We start from the raw sequence: 24,994 nt of genomic DNA, 5'->3' as shown, positions 1-24,994 counted from the left end.
AAAGGTACGTGCACAGTCATAGTCATTGTTCTGCGAAGGCACACATGTGGCACATGCAGGGCTCTAATAAACAAAGCTATAGCTTTGTCATATTTCATGGCGCGTATCCGTCGTTGTTCCATTACGCATCGAATGAAGCCATTAAAGGAGTAATCAGGTGATATTTAACGTGGTTCCAAATCCTGCCTCATCTGACAAGATGCCCACCAGGACTCACCACGCAAAATATTTTCGCTTTGTGGTGCGCTATAGCTGTGCAATCGAATTTACAGGCGGAGAAGCCTGCATTTATGCCGTTCAGCTCCAGACGTGACATGGTGGAAGTAGTAGGTGCTGCGAGATGTGTGTTGATAAAAAAGAAAAATGGCCAAGGGTAAAAGTTCAGCCAGAAATCGTGGATCTTATGCAGGGGCAGCCAGACAACTATTTCAAACGCATTCTCATTGTGCCTAAATAACAACAACTTTATTTCGAGATGATGGATTTGTTCCTAAATATCTATCAACGCGACGTGCACATTTCACAGATACACAGAGGCACATGCGTACTGTTTCTACAGTCAGTAGCATCGGAGGGTAACCTCCGCCTGTGTGGCGCAGGTGTCCGAAACGCAGTGCCGCGAGGCAAGCTATCAAGCGTCTATTCAATTGCTATATACAGTGAGTTCGGCAACTGTTCGGCAACACTGCATGTCCTAGTGAACATGTGTTACAAAGATTACTTACGTCGCTGTAGTTGAGGTATTGGAAAAGGTTGCATTCAAATCCAGGTTTTCCGCTTGCGGCATTCTCGAGTTCATAATAACGCACTCCCAGGGACAACGAAAAGCAGACTGGAACGTCAGTGATTTCGGCCAGTCTTTCAATATAGTAACTGGCTTTGGAGATGGTTGGAGAGTTCGCAACGTACGGATGCGTGAGTCCCATCCGACTCGGAAAATGTATCCTACAGTCTTCAAGATACTGAAAACCCACGTGGGTCTCCAATGTCAACAAATCGACCGACCTGCACAAAAGTATATATACTTAGACAATTACGCAAAGGGATAGGCAGCGACTGTTATAAATATGAAGCCGTCAGTAGAATGCTCCAAACGGCACAACCATCGCGCTATAACACAGTACAGCAAAAAAGTATTTGTGGTAACCACTTGGCGGACGCAGAATGCAATAATAACCAGCCAAGGCTTCACACTGCGAGATCACAACCACGGTGACGAACCGAACACGAACCGAATGACACTGTTGAACCCGATTCGGAGCAGAACCGTAAAAAATAATGGCTTTAACCAGTTCGCAACAAAACGGTTCGGATATAAAAGTCCTCTCAATCCCCGAACGAAGACACATTGGTATCATCATCACGCGTCCATATCATTGCTTTCGGAGCAGTTTCTTCATACTTTCAGTGTCTTCTTTACACAGCGCTGTTTTCCTTGTGAGCGCCGCGGCTAGCGACCCACGCACGCGCTGCGGAGCCTACTCTTCAGACGAGGCGCCACGCAGACGAATGAAACAGGAATGGAGTAGGCCAGTTATGTACACTCTTAAAAATGAACTTCACCACATAGCACGCTCCTAGCCAACCATCATCCCGAATGACAACGTTCTCGCCCTAGATTTGTTGAAAACGAGAGGAGGAGCCTATTTTGTGCCATTATGCACGGCACAAAATAGGCTCCTCCTCCCGTTTCCAACAAATCAGGGGCGAGAACGTTGTCATTCGTGATGGTGGTTGGCTAGGAGCGTGCTATGTGGTGAAGTTCATTTTTAAGAGTGTAGCTCTATAGGACGAATATGTGATTAAGTAAGCGCCCAACATTCCCCTTTACACGTGAGCAGTAAAAATTGAACAAGTCAGAAAGATGAGAAGTTCAGAAGGAGCGTACGCAGAACGGTGCCTGTTTGATTGGTGGTCATAAATGCAGTAAAAAAAAAGTAAATGCAGTTCTGCTTATTGGTAGTGCAATTGTGTCGTGACACACTGCTGTACACTAACTAGTACACTGCTGTGAGCTCGAACACAGTAAGGCTTATTTTCGACATGCTTCAGTACGGTTTCATATCGACGGGCAAGTACTATCGCCCATGTAACGCTGTCCATCTTATTAGGCTTTGTTTAAGTGTATCTTGCTGGCACTGTGAGTGTGAAAAAAGAAATTTTGGGAACAGAAGGTATAGCAGGACTATACAGCTTCATCAGTGTGAACTCTATTTGCAATAAGTGTTCATCCATTTCTCCTTTCTCTCGCTAAAGGGAGTACCTGACCGCTAAAAACGGCCATGCAGACAACGGAAGCAAGCTATTAGCCACGCCACGCATTTCCAGATAAATACAGTTTTATGGAACATAAAAAAGTGCTGAATTGATTCGCGAACAGTTTCTGCTCGAATTTTATCTGCTCGAAAAGACGTGTATGGTGTCGTGGTGTTGGTGGTTCATTGTGGGAACGGAAGGTACGTCCAGAAAACAGAATTGCCGGCGTATCGAACGAAAGCACATGACGCGTCTGCAGCCTGGACATATTTGCTCGCGTGGCTGAAGCCTAGGCTCCTTGTGATTTCGAAGTGCAGGGATTCAGGAATTTGTCAAAAAAGGGGCGCAGTCCGCCGACTTGAGGTAAACAAACGTACCACAACAAAACTTGGATGTCGCAGTGCGTTGGAGCGGAATGTCACACGCTAAACTGCTTGGCGGCTCACGATTATTTAGAGTGGTGGTCTTATGGGGAACAAGTTCGCGATGTTTCGTTACCACGCCACATCAGAAGCGGTAGCGGTAATAACTAGAGGTGTGCGCGGGGGTTGTTCAAATCCCGACCAGCATCTGCACCCGCGGTAAAAATTGCGGGTACACCCGGATTTGCCCACAGCTATTCCGAATAAGTAATGTTAACCAAAGCAACATCGAGGTATTACTAATATCGCGCTCATCATTGATTGCATTGGTAAAATTCAAATCTCTCTCTCAAAGTTAGCTAACAAGTATGAACTTTCTTGACGACCCTCTTTATTAAACCTCAGAAAGGACCGGTATTAATGGTGCGTGGATAATGCAGGTATACCCGAAAGATCCGCGGACACTTGCGTGTGCACCCGCATTTTACTCGCTACACGCAGTGATGCAAATTTCCACCCGTAAATCAGGAAAAGCTGTTTGGGCATGAGCGGGTCGCTAGCCTGCTGGACTGGGTTCGAACCAGCTTCCTCGGGATTGGAAGGCCGACACGCTACCAACCAAGCCACCAAGGTCGCCGTATAGTGTAAAAACGAGAGGTTAAAATAAGATCAGAGGTTGAACTGGAAGCGCTTTACGAGGTTCACTTATGGTCATGGACAAGGTCAGGCTGCCGACGAGTTAGCATTAATAAATATCATATAACGAATTCTCGAGCAGAAAGTACAGCCGGTGCAACCTGACTCTTCATGACCCTCCCTGTGAAGTTCACGCCATGTCTGTTATGCAGAGTGCTGTGTAGAACGCTGTGCGTTGAAGGGCGTACGGCCGGACAGTTGTCTGTGTTAATAGGATGCATTAAATTAACGTAACTTAAAACTAGTTTCATTCCTGCCCGTATACTAGCTGTAACTTAGCATTTTATGCATGAGTAAAAGTTGTAACCTGGTTGCATGATGCCAAGTTTTATTTGCGACCCAGACCGCTGGTGTGCATAAGCTATTATCAGCCCAATTATTTATTTCCGCTGGATAAATTATCAGACTTAGGAACATTTTGCAAGGCCTTCCAACTCTTTTACTATCAATGTTCCACACCTGAAACCTCACGCCTCTCAGCAATGCACTTTCAGATTTTCTATCATCGCAGCTGCCGGCACACGCACGAAGGCACACGATCGGCTAAAGGAAGCAGCAGCGAGAGAGGAGCTCGTAGCTTGAACACAGTGCTATCACCTTTTTCACCTTCACAAGCTTATCTCTTGGCGGCCACCAGCAGGCTATTTTCGCCTTATCATGCTGGAAGCTTAAAAAGCAGCACGCCGTATGCGCGGCGATTGTCAGCGGCAGTGTCAATTTTTTGGGGATAACTTACGAAAACCGTATACTTATTAATGAAACGGTGTGACCGAAATCTGGGGGTTTCTACTTGAAGTAATAAAATACATTTTCCTCACTTTGTAGATTTCTCTCAGCCTAATTAGGTCAATGTACCGAATAATGGAGTGCAATGATGCACACTACTGATTTAGGTGGCAGACACTTCCTAGCTAACACGTTACAGGCTTCAAATTTTTATCTTGTCAACTGTCCCGTTGTCTTCGTTTCAACTTGACATTAACACGTACAACGGCGTGTTTGGACACCGAAACACTCCCTACACTTGTTGTTACGCTCGATAAGTCACTGAAGACTTTCAACACCGTCAACTTAGACACTGTCCTAAGTGACCGTAGCGGTACCGGGAGCACATTGTTCATGCTTGAAGTTGTTCAAGTAACGCAGATATTTTCGCATGCTCGTTTACGCCATGGTATCACTGACCCTGAGGGGCGAGCAACAGAAACCGACCGATAAGTAATGAATAACTACCGATCCGCACCTTGCATGTCTCTTTCGAAAAACCCCGTACCCGTAAAACTATTTATTTGTGCATTCCGTGTATCCAGCATTGCCCGCAGCGTATGGTTGACCACCAACAACAGCCTTTTCTTGGACAATAGTCCACAGTAAGATCCACTTTAACTGACCATTCAGCCATATGTCACAATAACGCCACGCAAGTAGCTTTCATAGATTCCGGCTGTCCTTTCGTACGCAGTGGTCAAAATCAGGTTGCGAGGTCTACTGCTATGGCCTGTATCTCCTTCGTGACACGCGTTGTAGAAAAGTTCTCAGAAAAGATTTCAAGTCTACATATCCAAATGTACCTGTCGTTCAAACAATTTGCACCTACCATCGGAACTGTCGGTTCCCTGAATGCACGAAGTTGTCGAATGCACGTGAGGGGAGCTACTTCTGCAGCCGATATCTCCCACGTTACTCGCGTTATGAAAAGGTTCTCCCGGATTCTGGGACTACATGACATAAGGTACCTGCCGTCCAGACCATATTCCCTTAGACACAAAACTGTCGGTTCCCTAGCGGTCACCTTTTCCCCATAGAGATCAATGTGTCAGCGATAGTCATTGGGGAACCAAGTCGAATGGTGCTATCGCCATCAAATTTTGTGGTGAAGGTAGTCACCATGAACCCTTCACTTCAAATCCGGGAGAACTTTGCCGTCCTACGTACGCGAACAGAATTATAGGCAACGTTGTCTGCCGAATAGATGTATTTCTATGGGACCTGTGCTTCAAGCTTCCCCTGATGCCCAAGCGAATGTAGTGAAGTGTGCTCTACGTTGTGGCACAGATTGTTGGGAGTGTTTTAAAAACCACGAAGAATAATTCCATATCAATTGCAAATTGCCCCACCTTGCCCTATGCGACTAGATACTCACCTGGCTATGACCCTGAGGCTTGGAAGAAGTTTGCTCTCTGGTGCTGCGTCCAGGTCTGTAATAGTGATGCCAACGACGAGCTCGTAGCCTGAAGCGTGCAACTTACATCCAAGATCATGGATAAGTGTTACAGCCCTCTCCAAGTCACTTGATGTCATGTTGTAGTATGCCGTTGCGAGTCCGTCTAGGTTATATTCAAACAACCAGCCGATCAGCTTCGAAAACAACGAGGGTCCGCTCGTCTGGTTGAACATATCTTCGAGAAAGGCTCTGAAGTCTTCCTGCCAAATAGCTGCCACTATTTTGACACCTGGTCGCCTAATCTGGCGAATCGACTCCAGACTCACGGCGTCGGGGAGGATATGCATCAAATCTTTCACGTATCCCGCGTATCCGTAAATGTAATAGTCGCAGAACTGATGTGGTATGTCGCCCATGTTGTCGCCACCATTTAAGACGCACACGATCTTGTTTGGCTCTGAAAGATCAAATACAGCGCATTAATGCAGAGAGCTTCCATAAAGGATGTACGTCCTTCATACCAAACACAAAGCACGAGGCAGAGTGGTATCATTATGCATGAGGTCAGACAAGTGCACAATGAAGAGGAGCATATATATATGCTCCTCCTCATTGTGCACTTAGTGGGCCTCGGGGGGCCTCGATGGGGGGCTCGGAAGAAGGGAAGAAGAAACTGGTTGAAATACAAACGCTTGTCTTTTTGCTTTCTACCTCGGTGTCGGAAACATAGCGTAATATTAGCCTAAATAGTCGAAAATTGTAAATTTTCGGGTCGCTTTCAGGGTGTGGCCAAACACCTCTCGTCAAGAGGATGACTAATTCAGAGGATGCGACTCAATGCAGTTTTTACAGCTCACTGATGTTATACCGGTTGCGACAAGTTGATTCTCCTAGATGTGGTGATCCGGAGTGTGTAACATCGGACAACTTGGTTCCGCCACCGTGGAAGCCGGCTATACTCCATACCACGTAAGCAACACTGGCACACGAACGTACAAACACCCAGATATGAAGGGTCACGCAAAGTCACAGTAGTCAGAAAAAGAAGAAGAACCAGAAAAAAATGAAGAAAAATCAGGAAAAAGGAGAGAAGTACACCACAAAAAAGAAACAAACAGAGGACTAATAAGGAAACAGAGTCACAGAAACAAAGACTACGGCACCAATTGCACACAGGAACGAGACCAAGGCACGCAGCGCAAACTGAATTTGATACGGAAGATATATGATCTATATGCGGAAGCTCAGGAAGATCTATGGAGAACATCCTTTTCACTGTCTGCACTACCACCCTTCCGTCAGCTGGGCTCTCGCCTTCTCGCTATGTCAAAATGGCTTCCATGGCGAAATCCAGCCACACCCACGCTCTACCCTAAAAGCAAGCTCTTGCAAGCTGTAGGGTTTCGGGCCTCACGGTGAGGCCACTCAGTATTTCACTACATTGCCGCCAGCGATGGGGTGGGGTGTCACCCCTGGCTATGAAGCTCTCCCACCATTTAAATAAAGTTGTCTTTAATGCGCGAACGTGGCCAAAATTGTCTCGTTAGTCGTCCCAGTCAACTATTCCACTTATGCGTTTAACAGGAGTCGTGTGTGTTCTACCTTACATTCTGCATTGAGTTACACGAAACAAAGGATGTTCCACTTTTTATGTGTGCGGTGAACTATCGTACTGTTACGAATCTTAGTCATTGAATAAGGAAACGTTACGTGTTTCATATTTCTAGTCAAGACTTGCGCTGACTTGTCACGTATCGCATCTGTGTGCTGAAGAAATATGCTATGATTTGCCTCGAATTAATGTAAGAGTCGATTCACACGATGCACCTTTAGTGGCTGAGTTGCGCCGTGTGAGCGGGATGCGTAACCTGCACTCTTAAAAATGAACTTCACCGCATAGCACGCTCCTATCCAACCACCATCTCGAATGATATCGTTATCTGCCCTGATTTGTTGAAAACGAGAAGCGTACGCCTTTTTTGTGACAATTATGAACAGCATAAGTGTCACAAAAAAGGCGTACGCCTCCTGTTTTCAACAAATCAGGGCAGATAACGATATCATTCCAGATGGTGGTTGGATAGGAGCGTGCTATGCAGTGAAGTTCATTTTTAAGAGTGTGGTTGCAAGAGCTGCAGGACGAATGATTTTTCTGGCGATCTTCAGGCGCAACCTGTCAATCACTTGGCTCCGCGTTCGGAGACGTTCAATCGCAATCGGCTTGTTGGGGCGTCACTTCCGAGACGTGAATTCCGCATCCGAGACAAGAACACGCTGTCACTCTTAAAAATGAACTTCACCGCATAGCTCCCTCCTAGCCAACCATCATCTCGAATGATATCGTTATCTGCCCTGATTTGTTGAACACCGCGGGCGTACGCCTTTTCTGTGACAATTATGAACAGCATAAGTGTCACAAAAATGGCGTACGCCTCCCGTTTTCTACAAATCAGGGCAGATAGCGATATCATTCGAGACGATGGTTGGCTAGGAGCGTGCTATGTGGTGAAGTTCATTTTTAAGAGTGTAGCAGCATGGGAGCTGCCTCGGGGGTTCGCGTAAAACATTTTACGTGAATATGAAGGGAAGTGCCTCAGGACGAGAGATACCGATATTTCGAACAGACAGTGTTCCATAGGCGCGCAGAAGAAGAACAGTCTCTGTTCGAAATACCGGCGGCTCTCGTCCTCAGGCACTTCTCTTCATAACCGGTTCGCTGGATTTTCTACCGTTCTGGATTTTATCGTGAATATATTCAATACGTCATTGCAAACCAGGGTTGCGGAATGGCATCACAAGAAAACAAAAAACAAACAAAAAAAAACAAAAAAAATGAAAAACTAAATATAAGAAACATTAATTTTTTTTCCTTGGTTTTCAAAATTCCGGAAAATTTTGCCACTCTAGTACAGCTTGGGACAAAAGTTTACGGAACATGGCATTGGCGCATTCCTTTATCGGAACGGCTCCCTGCTAGTTGTCACGAACCGTGAGAAATGGGTGACTGGCTTGACTGTCCATCTCTCAGTGTGTGTGTCCGCTTCTGTTTGCGGCTAGGGTGTCGATCCAATGAAAAAAAAAGCAACACCGCGGGCTTCCGTAAACTTTTGTCCCAAGCTGTGCGAAGCAACGCAATCAGGAAGTACCTCGAATTAACTGAAAACAAGTAGAACACGAATGTGGCTGCTGTTGTTTGTTCCTCCCGAGCAGAACTCCAACTTCCCCTACTAAATTTCATAGAGCGCATGGCTTTAATGGCTTGTTCCGCGGTTCTTGGCAATTTCTAATGTGTGTCATTTTAATGCCCGTTTTTGCTCAAGTGCTATGTGGCTCTTCTGTTCTGGAACACTTAACCGAAGGGAATATGAAACGCCCACTAACTTGACAGAGTTTTCCTCTTTGGAGCCACGTTAGCTTCTGAAAGCGAATGATTATGATTTTAGCGATAAACTTTCAAGCAGGGCTCGCAGTACTTACTCTGGACAATGGGAGGCTTCACTTTGGGTACTGCGGAAGTAAAGAAAGTCAGATTAAAATGTGGCAGTCGTCGAAAAAGCGGCACAACGGCGGAAGTCGACTTGCACGCCTCTTACGGTCAAGTGTGCTAACCAGTATGCTAAACTGGCACGACTTCACGAAGACTTGCACACGGAACGTCAACGGAGAGGACACACGCACACGCGCGCAGAAAACACACATATAACACAGACGCAGGAACGAGTAACGGCACCTGGTGGATATCAAACAGCATAAAATACTATATATCTCATGTTCTCGGCATCCTGGGGCTTATGTTGTCCCTCTCACGTTATTCATCCAGACCTCCGTACCCCCCCACCGAAACATTTCGAAATGTTTTCAACAGCACCTAACTTATTTTTCCTGTGGACCCCCTCCAGGGGGCCTTTGTCATATCAGCAGACGCCTGTCAATGATGATGCAGCCGTTATGACACAACTGTAATGATGACCCCCCAATTATTTACAACGCACCCTGTGCCCGGTGTCTGCCATTCTGGATAATCGATTCTGCTAAGAAAAATAACGATGAAAGATGGAAGTCACTGAAAGGGTTAGCCAGCTGTAGGACTCGAACCCACGTCTTCTGAATTCTCTCTTGTCCATTGTGCTCGTCTGTTTGTATGTTCCCCCTCACAGTTACTTTCCATCAAATAGTCAGTCCATCCGTAGCAGGATGAGTATTAGTACGAAATACTTACGCGCAGCAGTAGCCATATCGTTTACGCGACTGTAGGCTTCTTTGCGACATTTACTGCTTCCGTCAGCGTCCACGCTGAAAGCAGCCAAACACAGTCTCGGATAGGCCGACAAAGCCTTGCTTATCTGCAAAATGGCTTCATGAGGTCTTTGCCGCTGCAATGGTTCTAGTAAGCGAAGCAACCTTTTGTCGGAGAAGCCGTCCCGTTTCATACGAGAACCAGATATCGGCCTGGTGGCGACTAGTAGCCATAGCGTACTGTTCCTCGTCCGAAGTCTTCCACTCTTCGGTATAGCACAACTAAAACGCGAAGTTCAAGATCATGAAATATTTGCTCATCACACGAAAACAGATCATTTTTTCTGCCGTGATCTAGCGGTGAATCTACATGGTTCAAGGCCTGTGTGGACCCCTGCGGCTATGTGTTCGGTGTGCCTGTTGCGGGCAGGGAATTTCATCAAGTTTCACTACCTTCCTATTGGGAACAAAATTTCAAGAAAATATATGATAGTATATATCTATTTCGAGATTACTGAACACCGCTATTATCTGAGGAACTGGTGAACCAGTCAATGCGCGTACGGCAGTACGCCAGATACCTTCTATCGTATCAGCCTGGTGAAACAAAGCATGGAGGACGAGCGCAAGAACGCAAACCAGTCTTGCGCACGAGATTGCAAGCAAAGCATCCATAGCTTACATCGTTCACCTCTTCCACGTTCTGGCAAAGTTCACCGACACCAGGACTTTCAGTCAGATGGAATCGCAAAGCGGCCAAGTTGAAGGAAATGCACAAGCTCGGGGAATACAGAAGCTGCATCCACTTCACCACTTTAGTCTGCACAAGCACAAAAAAGAAAAAAAAAGGAAAAAGAAGAAATGTTTGTTACAACAGATCAGCAATGTCTTGAGCTATACAGACAATGGGCGGTGTTTGAATGCAGGTGTCATTCGCGGAATGATACATTGAAGGATAAGCCGTTCGGCAGAAGCTCCTATCCCTCCTGAAGTGAGTCTGAAAGATGATTATGTCGGCCAACCTAGGAATAGTAATATGTGATTGGTATTCGATTGCTTTTTCGCATGGGATCATTCTTAACTTACATCTGAATGTGCCCCAGCTGCTGTACAATCAAACCAGCGTCCTGGTGAAAATCCATTATTTCCAGTCCCACGGCAAGCACATTCCCTTTGGGCAGACGGTTACGAAAGCTCTGCGTAACAGATTGGAACATTTTACTCCCAAGCCTCAGAACAGCGGTGTCCCACCACGTACCGCCAAAGAATCACCGACGGCTGTCAGGGCAGTGGAGTAAGTACGGATATTGATGACTGCTACGCCGTCGAAGTAACCAGGCACAAATGCTAAGCGATTCTTCCGCGAGTTTAAGCTCTGCGCAGCCAAGTATTTAACTGCGGAATTCAGCTGTTCCTTCAGTTGCTTCATGACTTCCTCTGGAAATGAACTCACGTGCTACAACTGTACGTCCAGCGGTGTAAGCACGACGTCCCTTACCTCCACCTGACTTCACCCTCAGGACCACGTGCGTGCACTGACTCGGAGGGAGCTTCGCCGGTCCAGCCCACAAGCGGCCCATGAAGCAAACGAACGGACGGCTACTGGCTGCGTAAAAGGAAAATAGGTAAGAAGGAAGCATTGATATGAGCAGCTAGGCAGCTCTTCAAAAAAGAAGGCCAACAGGGGCAGGAAGAACAGAGATTTATGTAGCGCTCGATGTTCGATGGAAACTTGGGAGAACGAAACTCCCTATTCGCGGATTGCGTGGATGTTGCGAACCTCATGATATATGTAAGCATTGCTATGGGGCAGCTGGCATCTTCATTGGAGGACTACCCCTTTGAGGGCTCTATATTCCCACAAGCTGAAAGTTGTGGGCCTCGTGCAAGAGACTATCGCATCTAGAAACGTGCATATGTGAAACCGATGCGGTAGTGTTCGCCACCGCTTCATAGGCTAATTCACCAAGCTTCGTTTCCGAATACAGCTCACATAGGAGGGGTGTTCAAGTCAAACCGGGACTCTGTCTCCTGAGTGTACAAATGGCTCGCGCTACTTCTTTTTCTCATTTTCACACGCGACAGGCATGCGCGTTCACCACGTGGTGGTCCAAAGTTTGTGGAAAACAGAAGACACGTGCTGGACAAGATGGCCGACAACGAGGTGAGCGCGCACATCGAACTACGAATTGTCATGAAGTTTCTCGTGAATGAAGGCGAAGACTTCTGGCTCAGTATGGCCACGATACACTTAGCCGCAGCAAAGCGTTTGAGTGGTGCAAACGGTCCCGAGACGGCCATGCACCAGTGCAGGACGATCCCGACCGGGGCGGCTCAGAGCCCAGTTCCTGCGAACATCCAACGTTTTTCCACGGCTTTCTCGAACAAGGCTCGCGTTGTTCATGTTGATTTTCCGCCCAGTGGTACCACTATCAATAGTGCATATTACTGCCAGGTTCTCAGCATAAGGCGCTGAAGCAAAAGCGGCCGGGCCTCATCACGAAAGGAGTCGTACTACTACAGGACAATGCGCGCCCGCATACAGCGCATCTCACGACAACCACCTTACAGGAACTTGGCTGGGAGTTGCTGCCACATCCCCCTTACAGTCTAGACTTCGCCCCCAGGGATTTCAATCTCTTCGGGCCATTGAAGGCGTTCCTTGGGGGCCGCCACTTCAGCTGCGACGACGGGGTCAAGAACGTGGTCCGATCATGGCTGCTACGCGCCGGTAAGGATTTCTATGCTGCTGGCATCCAAGCCATCGTGAAACGCTGGGACAAGTGCATTAGTGCAGCTGGAGATTACGTTGAAAAATAAAACTAATTTCTCGCTCGTTCAGGACAAATACGTCCGGCGCTATCCAATTCCACACGCAGATCATCGACTCTCCACGACCTGTAGACGCCGTCAAAGGATGCTCTCTGATTGGCCTTTTCCATGCGACGTTTTCTCCAGTTTTTAAAGTCTGAATTCCGAAATGTTCTCAACTACCGTCTTCTGCTCTTGCCACGCATTAAATCAAATTGCACAGAAAGTGTTGCACTTTTGCGCGCTGGATTTTCGGCATTATTGTTGATGAATAAGGAGTAAAACGGCACTATGGTTTAGCAATCGAGTGGGACAGATGCGACAAGTCCCAATAAGTCTGGAATACCTGGTCTGGAACGTGTTGCTAAAGGCCGGCCCGCACGGTGCGTTTTTCCTTCGTAAAAGCTGAGTTTTCACGCCCAGCGCGAAATTTTGTACGTCGCAGCCGTTCGCAGCGCGTGATTCACTGCATAAGAGCAGGTTTCATATTTCACGGAGCAGTCAGTTCAGGGGTGTCCATAGCAACCAATCACGGCGCAGCAAGCCACTTCTGGATCCGGTACAGCATGCTACTTCCTTGTTAGCAATGGCTGCTCTTCCGAGAAAAAAAAAAACTGCAGCAGGACATCTCCAAGTATAACTGCTTTTGCTCGTGAGGGTCCATTTTATCAAATGCAAATCAATTACAAACGAACGCATTTAGAAACAACCATTTCAGGACGGAACAGGAAGGAGAGAAGAATGTTGCCAACACTTCGTAAAGCACATACGCCAAACCCGCTGTGCACGCAGCGTCGGGATTTGGGCCCCATGCGGTTTGACAGGCGTATTTTTCCGCGGTGCGTGGCCATGCAGAGTTTTACGCAGCGCGATATTCACAGAAACACGCACCATGCGAATACCTTTCACGTGTTAACCTGCGTCAATGTGTACATTTAACCAAGTTATCGCGTCGCCAGAGGAATCCGGACGTTGCCTTTCCTCACTTTAAGGTCTGACGTCTCCACGTCATCACGTAAATCCGTCATGATGTGCGATACTTCAAGCGGTGTTTCATGGACCGTGCTCGCAGGACAACTTGATACGTTGCCGAGATCGTAAGCTCCATTCTGCCTATTGTAGTGTCCACTCTGGACAGGTACCTCTGGCCGAAAGGAATATGCCTGTCGTATGTGGCCCAGTACTCCTTTAGGATGTCTCCTGTTCTGGCTCGCAAAACATTGTCTTTCCAACAGAAGGTACGATACGTTACTCTGCCACCATTTACAGGGAACTCACATATAACATCTTGGAATATCAATAATTGCCGGTTGAACTTACTGTCACTGGTCCTATACTGGTACTCTGTGTGATCACCTGGAAAATGGACGAGCGACCATACATTTTGGGGGAGGGCGAAGCGGTTAAGTTTACCTTTCCTCTGATTCTGCGTGTCGTGGTTACTAAGTGCATGCGAACCTGAAACAGAGAGCACATTCGGCTGTAGGGCTGCTGCACTGCCTGGGTGACCTTCGTGCCTTACCTACGAGCTCTGTAGACATGATGGAAGCGGTATCTGCAACAAACAGTTGCCGTCACTGAAGCAGTTACAAAGATGATGCCATGAGTCTGGTATCCAAACCACTACTGACCTTCAGCAATTTGCGGAAGTGTCTCGTACTCAAGATTGGCATTGGCTTGAGACGTCACGTATTCTGAAAGGCGTTTTTTCAGACTGACGTATTACTCAAAAGTATAGCTTACTCTCTGCAATCGTGGAGAGTCTCGCAAATCTTCCATGCTTCTCGCACGTTGGGGTGGCGTCCTCCAGGTCGATATTGAAAGCTGCCACGCAAGCCCCCGGATGCTGAGCAAACATGCGGTCCACCTGAATGAATAATTTTTTTTTCTTTCTCAGAAGACGTATTGCTCTCTCGCACTATACTCGTGACGGCTGCAAGCCACTAAGTACCTTTCGTCCAAGGAGTTCTGCGGATTCAAAAGTCTGCCAAGCAGAACCTTTCTCTCGAACAGCCGAAAAGGACTCCGACGTCTCGTCGTCTCTCTTCCAGCCGGTGTTATTACATGTCTGCAGAAAACACGAGACAGGGTTCCCACATTAACACATTCCGCTTTTTTGCATACAGCTGCTTAACTGCACGACCTACGTTCGATGCTTAAATGAACCATGAGATCCCGGAATAGTATTGATTGATAGTGGTTCTTAAGAATGATTATCAAACATGCGCGATTTTTACCGTAGTCCAGTTCACGCGGGCACGGTATACCAAAAGAGAGAGAGAGAGAAAAAAGCGACGTTGCACACCCCAAGTGACCAGATCGCGACGTCACTTGCGTCTGAACACGATGAAAATTGATGTTCTGCGGCTGTGTCCAGAAGATGTCAGTTGCGTCATTGGTTGCGTTAAGTAGGCGCCTCGGAGCGCGAGTGTTTCAGACTCCACTCACTTAACGCGACACAAGCAGCACTCGCGCACCCGGGAGTGCGAGACCTCGAGCCGCTCCGCACGCACCCGTTTTGAAATGGGGGCTTTGAAGCAGGCGACAAGCGCCCGGGTGCTTAACTTAAAGTCCAAACTTAAGGTCCAAGCGCACTCAGATGGTGCCAGATCCAGATAGGTTAAGGAAGCAATCTATTTCGAATTCTGTTGCTCTGCCCGTTACAGAAACAAGTGTAGCCTAACTGAAGGTGAAAACGAAATAGAATAGGGATTTAAGCAACATCGTGAGCCTCACACTTTTTGAATGCCTCACCTCAGAGTAGCTTCGCGAAAGGACCTTCTTGCAGTCGTTGGTGCTGTTGATTCTGTCGAATTCTAGCACAGCCATATTAAAGGAAACACATATGCGCGGTACGCCCAGGTCTCTCATCCAGTCGAGAGCAGTTGCCTAGAATGACAGGTACCAGGAACAGCATGTACAATGCAGGTATAAGGCTCCTGTCGTGAGAGCGTTGGGCAATTTTACCAGTGGAAGGAGGTTGCCTTCCTTGTACTCGTACACAGAAGGGTAGGATACTTGACAGTAACCTCGAACGCTCCTATAGTGGGTCTGAAATATTGTGATGTCGGCGAGCCTGCATTAAAAAGGAAAAAAGAAAAGAAGAACACCATGTACAATTCACTACCTTCCCCTGGAGCTGATACACTCACTTAATTGTGTTCAGCAAACGCCTTGCCATGGTTTTCGTTGGCAGAGATGCGTCAAGAACCTCCAATCCGAGGATAATGATTAAATCTTGAGAAAATGCCTTTCGAAGGATCTGCAAGCGGAAATGCGGAAATTACAGCACTGTTTTTCTTTTCCTTTCCTTTTTATTTTTATTTATTTATTTGCTACTATATCGATATGGAACATCTGTCATGAGGTGGTCGCACGGTAGTCCTGGGCTGCTATTGGTATCGCGCGTTTTATTACACACGAACAAATGAGGAATAATTTTACTTCACTTGGGGGCCATTTGCACTGCGGCAACCTTAGACACTTTCGGGACTAAATGCCCAGGACTAAATGAGTGAGGTCTGCATTTCAGGCTTTGTCCCTTGTCGGGCTTTGTTCTACACTCTTAAAAATGATCTTCACCGCATAGCAAGCTCCTAGCCAACCATCATCTTGAATGATATCGTTATCTGCACAGATTTGTTGAAAACGGAAGGCGTACGCCTTTTCTGTGACAATTATGAGCCGCATAGGTGTCACAGAAAAGGCGTACGCCTCCCGTTTTCAACAAATCAAGGCAGATAACGATATCATTCAAGATGATGGTTGGCTAGGAGCGTGCTATGCGATGAAGTTCATTTTTAAGAGTGTAGATTACTCATCAATGAGAGTACACTCTTAAAAATGAACTTCACCGCATAACACACTCCTAGCCAACCATCATCTCGAACGATATCGTTATCTGCCCTGATTTGTTGAAAACGGGAGGCGTACGCCTTTTTGTGACAATTATGAACAGCATAAGTGTCACAAAAATGGCGTACGCCTCCCGTTTTCAACAAATCAGGGCAGATAACGATATCATTCAAGATGATGGTTGGCTAGGAGCGTGCTATGCGATGAAGTTCATTTTTAAGAGTGTAGATTACTCATCAATGAGAGTACACTCTTGAAAATGAACTTCACCGCATAACACACTCCTAGCCAACCATCATCTCGAACGATATCGTTATCTGCCCTGATTTGTTGAAAACTGGAGGCGTACGCCTTTTTGTGACAATTATGAACAGCATAAGTGTCACAAAAAAGGCGTACGCCTCCCGTTTTCAACAAATCAGGGCAGATAACGATATCATTCGAGATGATGGTTGGCTAGGAGCGTGCTATGCGGTGAAGTTCATTTTTAAGAGTGTACTCTGACCTTAGATTAGACTATACATAAGGTTCTAAAATGCTGCAAGAAGCACTGCGCACTCAAATAATTCGTCGTCCTTTCGTGAACAAATTTGGCAAGAGAGAACCACGAATTACTTCTTACAGCGCATGGATAGAAAATTGCTAAATTACGCCACATTGTTCAATCAAATTCCCGTGGAGCACATATTTGCGCGCAGACTGTTGCATTCAGGGGACCACTTGCAGTGCGGAGTAAATTTCAGGGAGGAGGGCTAAAGTAATTGCAGTATAGTGGACCAGATTGCTCCCGATGTTACTAATTTTTACTCCATCTTACTCCAGCCGATAGGTACATAGTGTAGGACATGTATGCAACTCTACGATATCCTACCGAAAGCGCAGGAGCAAAGGAAGCTATGGTCCTGGACGTGCGGTTGAAGTCCAGGATGGCCAATCCATCGAGGTGCATTCGTCGGGCAGAGATGGCCATGTTTGACGCCATCTCCTGAACAACGGCTCGGTCACCTAGTATGGCGCTGAGGAAGATCTCGCCACTGAGGCCGGCCACGTGCTTCATGTTGGGCCGATTGGCAATCAGACCTAGGGACGATTCTGAACAACAACGTTCATATGATGACATGTACAGGTAATCAACGTCAAGCGGGACCGGGGAAAGTCTAAAGGTACAGCGTGCCTTTTACGTGGATGGTTCCGCCGAGAGCGTCGTACCACGCTTCCCTGTGTACGAGATGTGTACACTCAGCTTGGGGAACGAAGGGCTTTGTAAGAGTTGCTTTCGACAACACGCACACCAGCGGTTTGTCGCTCACTGAAAGAAGGGGCACTGAGCTTACTCGCCCCTCGTTCAGAAATCAACTCACCTCCTGACTGGTCGCCGCGTACTGATATTGATTCTGTAAAACACAATGCGGTCAGATCCAAACTGACTTTCGGACAACGCGTACCTTTAGGCGGCTGCAGGGTTTGTGAAGCCGAGCTTGCAGTTTGATCTGCAATTTGTAGAAATATAAAATAACACGGTGCAAACACGACGTTCCGTTCCTGGATTGGTGTTTTGCATGTACTAGATGGCGTGTGTGTCAGGGCTCCATTCTTATCGTTTCAAAAATGGACAGTCGTCGATGAATACACAGAAAGTGACATTTTTGCCATTTTGACTTCCTCGCGTTACATTTCAGACGTATACTTCTGCAGACGGGGTACTCCTACAACATGACGTAACTGACGTACTAGGATTATGAACAATCTGGTAATTAACCGGACACCAGTGTGAAGCTGCGCGTCTCAAATTGGTCTGAGTAAGATATAACGTCATACCTAGAGCCGATCGAACGGAAGAGAGCCTCTGGTCCTTGCAATGTCCGACCACGTCCTCGAAGTCATAGTTGTAAGCGGCGACGCACGCTTTCGGGTACTGCGCTATGGCCGCCTCCACCTGCAAAGAGATAGCTAAAGCCACTGTGTAGGCACGCATATATGTTACCTTCTTTCGCAAAGAGGTTGCAGTGTCGAAAGTCTCCAGGTTCGCTTCCTTACGCCGCATTACGCTATCAGTGGTAACTTCGTATACCGTGCTCCATCCAGTTTCGGCGCAAACCTAGAGATTAGCGTTAGGCGTGAACGCGGAGTAAAAGCTACCTTATGCTCACCTTGTAGTAGTGTAGCTGCTCCTCTGAACCGCAGGTTCCTTGTGACAACTTGCCAACGTAACGGAACACGCGTAGATCTACCGAAAAACACAGGAACGGTATATAGATGCTTGTAGAAGCGATGAACTTGAACCACGACAAGGCAGTTTCCTGCACAAAGACCGCCGCTCAGCCAAAGCCGCCATGTACTCCAACACCGCATAAGCGTACCACAGCCACAGTCGGAACGCAAGTATCCAGACTCTGCTTGAACACTGACGCATGCACCGCTCGACACACCCCTGAACTTCCTGGGTAGTGGCTGTTCACTACAAGGACGTCTACGTTCCTGTGGAATGTTCAGTTCGCGTTTTCATACGTGATGTTTTCTTCTTCAGTACGAATTATGTTCTTACTTCGATACGTCACGCAGTGTCTTATCGACGATTCTTGGCTGTGCGATGTACCCGGCTAACTGCAAGCTGAGCAGGAGGCATAGACCGCTACTCTTCAACGTGCTGTGCAGTGCCTGAAATATTGGTGATCAAAGGCAAGAGATGACTCTGCAGATGATCTTTTTCTTCCGGTTATTTTACCTGCAGCTTGATATTGAGCTCACGAAGCTGCGAAGCAGACTGGCTGATGTAAAGGAAAGCAAGGCCGTCAACCTCCGTGCCCCTTAGTAGCACAGAGGAAGACTCCGCTAGCTCCTCGGCGTTCGCAGAAAGCAGTAAGTCCTCGTGAAGAGCGACTAAAACCTTGATGTCCGGAGACTTTAGACGCTGGAAAACGTCTGCAGCAGCAATTTTCGATATATTCCCCAGTTTTTTTGGGGTAGGGCTCTCACATCAAAGACACTCACGTGCTGATATGTTTCGCATGGAGTCAGGTCTACGATATCGTCGTAGGGAAAGCACGATATGTGTGCAGTGTTGCCTCGTGAAATTGCGAGGCACAGTGATGCGATCGGAGAAGACACATATCAGGGGGCGCGCGAACTCTGCAAGGTCGTGTCCCACATTGACAAGTTAGAAACAACAGCACTCTACACATAGGTGACTTACCCTTTCCGGGAGCCATACAGCGTTGACGTCTTTCACTGTCCGTGCTACCTGCAGACAATGTAGACAATTTAAAATTCGGAGCAGTTAACCATTGCGCATGAAAAACAAGCGCGTCCTCTTATACTACGAGCTGCCGCTTGCGTACAAGCATTCGTTCTGCGTGTATACGTAACAGGAGAAGAAAGGAAATGCGACGGCGACCTATGTCATTGCATGCACGGTTCTTACTGGCGTCAACTAAAATATGATCGAACATGACGCGTACCTAGGGGAGCAGATCCCTTGACGGTTTCTGTAAGAGCAAGCAAGAGCATAATGTAGAAGCAGTTGGACAGGAGATGACAACATGGGACCCGAACTCACCGTGTAGTGGAGGGATCGCAGCAGCAGGAAGTGGATGGCCATCGTCTGCTATTGCCTTCTCTTGTGCTTGACGCACAAGCTGTAGACGTTCGAAGGGTTTTCCGCATTCTCCTTCGTAATCGTCCAAGTCCACTTGATAAGCGGCAACGCACGAAAGCGGGAACATGGATATTGCTCGCGACACCTCGGAGAAAACCTTTCGATTAGGCCACTGTCCTTTCAACGGCTGTTTGCTTATACACATTTTCCAGGACGCCACAACCAAAAATGGGGGGTGGGGGTGGGGGGGGGGGTTCGGACTGCGAGTGCTTCGTTCACTTCACATCAGACCGATTGTTCACGACTTTTTCATATTGGGGCAGTTGGAAACCTTGCTTTCAAGAAAAACTGAGTACTGCACACTGTTACTGCAGGATTAAAAAACGATCGTGTTCTTTTGTCAGACAATAATCGTCAAAAAGCTTAGGGAGCGCTTTCTCGTGTCAAAAGCCTATGTACGGTAGTTCATGTACAAGTTCATCTATCAGACGAGTTCGGCGAGTTAGGGTTAGGCAACGCCTTGTTTTAGCCGTTGCGAAGCACTGCCGCTAAACACCTCTTTTCTTACTTTCCTGTATCCGTTTTACCTTGGCTGCAAGAAGTGCGACCCCCTCATGCGACTCTACTTGTCCATTGCCAAGTCGCTCCTCCGCCAAGACGTCCACATGGGCTGTGGTACCAAGTGTCCATTGCGAATCCTTGCATACCTGGCCATGACATACCATTACGATCTTTGAACTCGGCAAGCCACGTATACAGATCACACCTTCATGTAACTGACAAGCTGACTCGTCCTGCAACTCGCGAGAGCACTTCCGGCGCCTCTGAAGAGAAGCGCTCCTAAGGTCAGCGAAAAGCATGTGTTGACCTTCAACTTCTGGTGTATGTTAATGTTGGTCATCCAGGACAACGCTTGGGCCTGCGACCAAAAAGCCTTCAAAGAATGTCGAATGCACGGCAAGGTGTATACTGACAATGGGCACGGACGGATTACGGGGATCGTCAGAATAGAGGACTGAAGGATATGCCGTGCGACAAGTCCCGTTCATGACGCCCCGGTAGTGAGTCTCCAGAATGAGGTAATCGGCGTGCCTGCATGCTCAGTGTTATGAACGATTCATACAATCAAATGCTTCTTCACAATGCTCATTTCGTATGCGGAGTTAGAAGCCTTACACCAATCGGCTGATGCTTACTCCGGTTACCTCTGCAGTCGCACGCTAAGTGGTGGTCTAATAAATGCTGTGTGCGGGTAGTGTTACTCCAAGAACGACAGGTCCATAATACACCCCATTGGAAAGCGAAATACCGTGTGGCAAGCTACGTCTGTTAGCCAAACAAGAGCGAAACAGGAGCTTACTGTTCACAGTCGTATCGTTCACAACACCGTGATAATATTTTTATATTGTATGATATATTATTATATGATATGATTATATTGTGATATATTATATTATTGATAATATGATTATATAAGTTTCCATTCTACTTACGTGCCTCGCACCGGACTGTAGTGGAATCAGCAATACTCACTCCCCAATCGCATCCATCCTTCGAGCAATAAGTGTCGGCTGTGCATCCCAGTCCTGAACTGTTATGCCGATGACAATATCGAGCTTAAGCGGGCCGAGGACGCTTCGTAACAACCGAAGAGTAGGCACGAACGTGCCAATCATAGGTGATTGCAGGCTTTGACCGAGAAATGCTACGCCGTTAAGACCAGTAGAAGTCAGCCAACTCGACACTGCGTCAGAGAAGCGTTTCGACTCCCTGTCTGGAGCCAAGTCGCGGAGGGTGCGTTCTGCCATGTTAACCAGGAGCCGCAAGCTTGTCGTGCCCTTGAGCGTCTGTAAGACTGCGTATGTGGCATCTGCAATGAAACAGATAAAAATTGATCATGGTCGGAGAACTGAGGAAGACCAACACTCGTACCGCTAACTGGAGTAAAGGTGGCATTATGGAGGTCGTATTTGACATCGGAGTAGACAAGATGCGTGCAGTGTTTCTTGGGAAATTGAAGTGGGTGTTTTGCTTCTGGAGACAGCACGCACAAGAGAGGTCTGGCTCCTGCAAGTGTGGGTAATATTGATCCGCAGCTGTTGCACTGATAACGACATTATACCTTCAGGGCGAAGCACCGAGAGCCGTGGCTTGGCCTCCACTGTAAAAGAGATAGCGTCCCCAGATGCCTCGAACACTCCATGCGGATGATACTTACCTATAATTCTGTCGATGAGTGCTCTGGAAGCTCTGCTTTCTTCCTTGTGCAATGCTATTGAGGAAGGCAGGCCATATTACGGAACTGTCGATGTACAAATGCTGGGGTTTACTCACTGTGAACCTGCGGCTGTGGTGATGAAGAGGGACCGACGGGGGTGACGAGTTGATTTGCGATATTTTCTAGTAAGGCAAAGGTGAAACCAACAAGAATATTCTGTTCAAAGTATCACTTTTTTTATGCATCTTTGTGCATCATCTTTGCCTCAGGTCCTGAATTAGTCGAGAGCTGCGAAAAACTACAAAACATAGCTATGTAGCTGCACTACAAAACATTGCTACATTCCACTGTTGTGATTGTACCACTCCTGCTCGCTCTCTCTCGCCTTGGCTACACAAGCAAGAGAAAAAAAAAACTCACCGACGTTTCTGCCTGCTTCATTGTGATGCATATAGACGGGAGTAGATGCTATGTGCTCTGTGGGAAGTTTTTTTTTTTTTTTCATTCGACACCAAGTTCATCGCTTTCCATCTACCTTTGGTGCCATTCCGACGCACCTCTTCCTCTCGGCTGCTAACCAGGACGATGACGGTAACAAGGAGGATACACCCTCCTACCATGGTCACCTTCAAGAATGGCGTGTCGGACTCTGGAGGGTTGCCGCTGCATACAGAAACCAATGTGACAATGAACGCATTGGGGCTGTTGTGAGGCGGAGGTGTGCTAGTTTGTGGACCAGCAGGTTTGGTGCCACGAGTGCAGACAGATAAAGAAGGAAGCTATCCTGGAGAAAGTACTCGCATGCAGCATATATATTCGCTCGCGAATCATCGTTTGTCGCACGTAACGCATGTGATTATCGTCGTAAGTCTTGCGTGGTGCGCGTGTTCATCGCCCTGTTCCCGTCTGCGGTTCTTGTACGTATACTAGTGATTGATTCGCGATAGCTGAAGGACGTGACATAGAGCTCGCCTCAGAGTCACACGCGTTGTACCTTACCGTCTTCAGGCAATGTTCCCCGAAGGCTGCTGACATGCTGACTTACTGAGCAGCGGCAGCAGAGTGAAGTAAGAGGGAGAGTGGAACGGGCCACAGTTCACGTTTCCTCTTTTGTTCATGTGTTTGCCTGAAGTTAGTCCCTGCAGCGAGATACATGCTACTCCTACACACTCGCAAACGTATACAGGGTGCTTCAGTCAAATCCCCGGGCTAAATAATTCGCGAACCGGCGCACCAATCGAATAACTTTGTTTTTACAAGTACAAGTGTATCTGTCCGACACCGCCTACAAGCTGCGTACCGTGTGAATGAGTGGGAGGCGCTAATTATTTAAATAAAAGTTTAAACGAATTTCGTCAAAAAACATTATTTCTAAAGCAGAGCGCCCTCGGTATTAAAATAGGTACTACCCCTTTCGAGTCCTTCAGTGGACACCTTTTAGAGAAAAATATGCAACCGAAGCGGATCATTTGTTACAGTGATTAATTGATTGCGGTTTACATATTTTTGTCGCTGTTAGTCGCGGAGAAAAAAAGCAAATTTCTGAACTGACCTGTCTGTTGATTTCTCGTCCACACAGACCTTCGGCGCAGCTCTGCACACCACACACACCATCGTGAGCTCACTTGATGCATTAGATTACAGGACTTACCCGTGAGAGAGCTGGCCCCTGTCTGGACGACGGGATTCTGATGAAATGAATTATATTTGTCACATCTGTCTGCGTTGTCAGTAGGAATCGCTTTGAAAAGTCCCGTAGGACAAGGAATGCATTTACCTTGTCGCTGATGGTTGTCCATGCTCCTGAGTGTCCTTGGACACAAGAACGCCCAGGAGTTTACGAATGGTTCGCTCGTGTATGAATGAGCTCGGGCAGTGCTCGCTCTTTGGCTAATGTCGACCACCGGATATGTCCAAAGCCTAGAGTCAAGTCTACAAGTTTGCTTAACATGTAAATTATGTAGTGGACAAAAGATATGTTGCGTATTTTGCGGAAAATACGCCGTATTCCAATGGGTTTTACCACTATTGATCTTACTGAACACAATAAGAAAGATGTGAAGTTGAAACTACACGTGATTCCGGTCCACGTGCGTTACCATAGTGTTGCAGAAAAAATAAATGTGCAAGACTTGCTAGCAAGTAATGTGCAATTTCTGAGTGCGCTGGTCTCTCATCCTTGTCATGAGCACTCAACAGAAGCGTCTCCGCGCAAGACCAATACTGCTCTGATGTCCTAGGTCAAGTATTCGGAGCTGTTATACCCCTGTCGGACGGGCACACTTACGGGGTCACCTCACGAAAAAATTGTAGCTGAAACACGCGGGAGCTATGAACTCTACCAAGCTGGCCCGCATATTTTAACTTGTTGGCTATGATACCTTTTCTATACATGAATCCGATACCTGTTGGAAATGGTCTGCAGTTCCAAGTGGTTTATGAAACCTTTTCCATTTTAAGCCACTTACTTACAAAGTGGTCTCAAGTGGAAAAGGTTTCATAAACCACTTGGGATTGCAGACCTTTTCCGCCTGGGATAGGTCCGTATCCAACCAATGTAATCACGGTTGACCCGGCTTGGTTCCGCCACGGTCAGTCCGCCACTGTGTTTCAACGTGAGCATGCGTTTCTTCTGATCTTCACATTTTAGTCTTTAGCGCAGAAAGCGTGTGCAGAAAGAAAGACGGTCCATTCTTTTCGAAGGAAAAGTGCTGCACCGGTTCTTAAATACATGCGAGGTCTATAGCGAAAAGCATGCGAGAGGGTTGCACTGCTTGAATAGTTCAGGAGGTGCGGGTGAA

General features: G+C 47.2%; 1 protein-coding gene across 2 annotated transcripts in view; it reads right to left on the bottom strand.

Moving 5' to 3' along the window:
- The window catches only part of LOC135388196 (uncharacterized), a 141,328-nt gene extending 117,194 nt beyond the window's left edge, over positions 1–24,134 (bottom strand). The window contains exons 1-47 of one of the 2 annotated variants that reach the window (XM_064617586.1): positions 23,971–24,134; positions 23,845–23,881; positions 23,746–23,787; positions 22,729–22,856; positions 22,614–22,670; positions 22,310–22,375; positions 22,194–22,247; positions 22,098–22,136; positions 21,908–22,042; positions 21,509–21,845; positions 20,950–21,067; positions 20,742–20,894; positions 20,563–20,682; positions 19,937–20,132; positions 19,839–19,865; positions 19,574–19,621; positions 19,372–19,509; positions 19,106–19,302; positions 18,926–19,038; positions 18,741–18,858; positions 18,531–18,680; positions 18,365–18,478; positions 18,199–18,316; positions 17,826–17,870; positions 17,742–17,774; positions 17,555–17,689; positions 17,252–17,472; positions 15,678–15,787; positions 15,493–15,601; positions 15,280–15,414; positions 14,477–14,593; positions 14,269–14,392; positions 14,157–14,219; positions 14,048–14,080; positions 13,939–13,983; positions 13,846–13,881; positions 11,213–11,320; positions 10,973–11,151; positions 10,801–10,910; positions 10,619–10,736; positions 10,397–10,534; positions 9,880–9,996; positions 9,698–9,821; positions 8,956–8,985; positions 8,860–8,895; positions 5,458–5,935; positions 726–1,005 (exon numbers count right to left, since the gene is read on the bottom strand). In XM_064617586.1, coding sequence (XP_064473656.1) covers positions 726–1,005; positions 5,458–5,935; positions 8,860–8,895; positions 8,956–8,985; positions 9,698–9,821; positions 9,880–9,996; positions 10,397–10,534; positions 10,619–10,736; positions 10,801–10,910; positions 10,973–11,151; positions 11,213–11,320; positions 13,846–13,881; positions 13,939–13,983; positions 14,048–14,080; positions 14,157–14,219; positions 14,269–14,392; positions 14,477–14,593; positions 15,280–15,414; positions 15,493–15,601; positions 15,678–15,787; positions 17,252–17,472; positions 17,555–17,689; positions 17,742–17,774; positions 17,826–17,870; positions 18,199–18,316; positions 18,365–18,478; positions 18,531–18,680; positions 18,741–18,858; positions 18,926–19,038; positions 19,106–19,302; positions 19,372–19,509; positions 19,574–19,621; positions 19,839–19,865; positions 19,937–20,132; positions 20,563–20,682; positions 20,742–20,894; positions 20,950–21,067; positions 21,509–21,845; positions 21,908–22,042; positions 22,098–22,136; positions 22,194–22,247; positions 22,310–22,375; positions 22,614–22,670; positions 22,729–22,856; positions 23,746–23,787; positions 23,845–23,881; positions 23,971–23,992 — 5,451 coding nt within the window. In that variant the 5' untranslated portion in view covers positions 23,993–24,134. The remainder of the gene's footprint in view (positions 1–725; positions 1,006–5,457; positions 5,936–8,859; positions 8,896–8,955; positions 8,986–9,697; positions 9,822–9,879; positions 9,997–10,396; positions 10,535–10,618; positions 10,737–10,800; positions 10,911–10,972; positions 11,152–11,212; positions 11,321–13,845; positions 13,882–13,938; positions 13,984–14,047; positions 14,081–14,156; positions 14,220–14,268; positions 14,393–14,476; positions 14,594–15,279; positions 15,415–15,492; positions 15,602–15,677; positions 15,788–17,251; positions 17,473–17,554; positions 17,690–17,741; positions 17,775–17,825; positions 17,871–18,198; positions 18,317–18,364; positions 18,479–18,530; positions 18,681–18,740; positions 18,859–18,925; positions 19,039–19,105; positions 19,303–19,371; positions 19,510–19,573; positions 19,622–19,838; positions 19,866–19,936; positions 20,133–20,562; positions 20,683–20,741; positions 20,895–20,949; positions 21,068–21,508; positions 21,846–21,907; positions 22,043–22,097; positions 22,137–22,193; positions 22,248–22,309; positions 22,376–22,613; positions 22,671–22,728; positions 22,857–23,745; positions 23,788–23,844; positions 23,882–23,970) is intronic. The other variant, XM_064617587.1, reaches the window with a different exon arrangement.
- Between the last annotated feature and the right edge of the window lie 860 nt (positions 24,135–24,994).

The sequence above is a fragment of the Ornithodoros turicata genome, chromosome 3 (assembly GCF_037126465.1).
Source record: "Ornithodoros turicata isolate Travis chromosome 3, ASM3712646v1, whole genome shotgun sequence".
Lineage (NCBI taxonomy): Eukaryota > Metazoa > Arthropoda > Arachnida > Ixodida > Argasidae > Ornithodoros > Ornithodoros turicata.
This window is presented reverse-complemented; position numbering and strand designations above follow the sequence as displayed.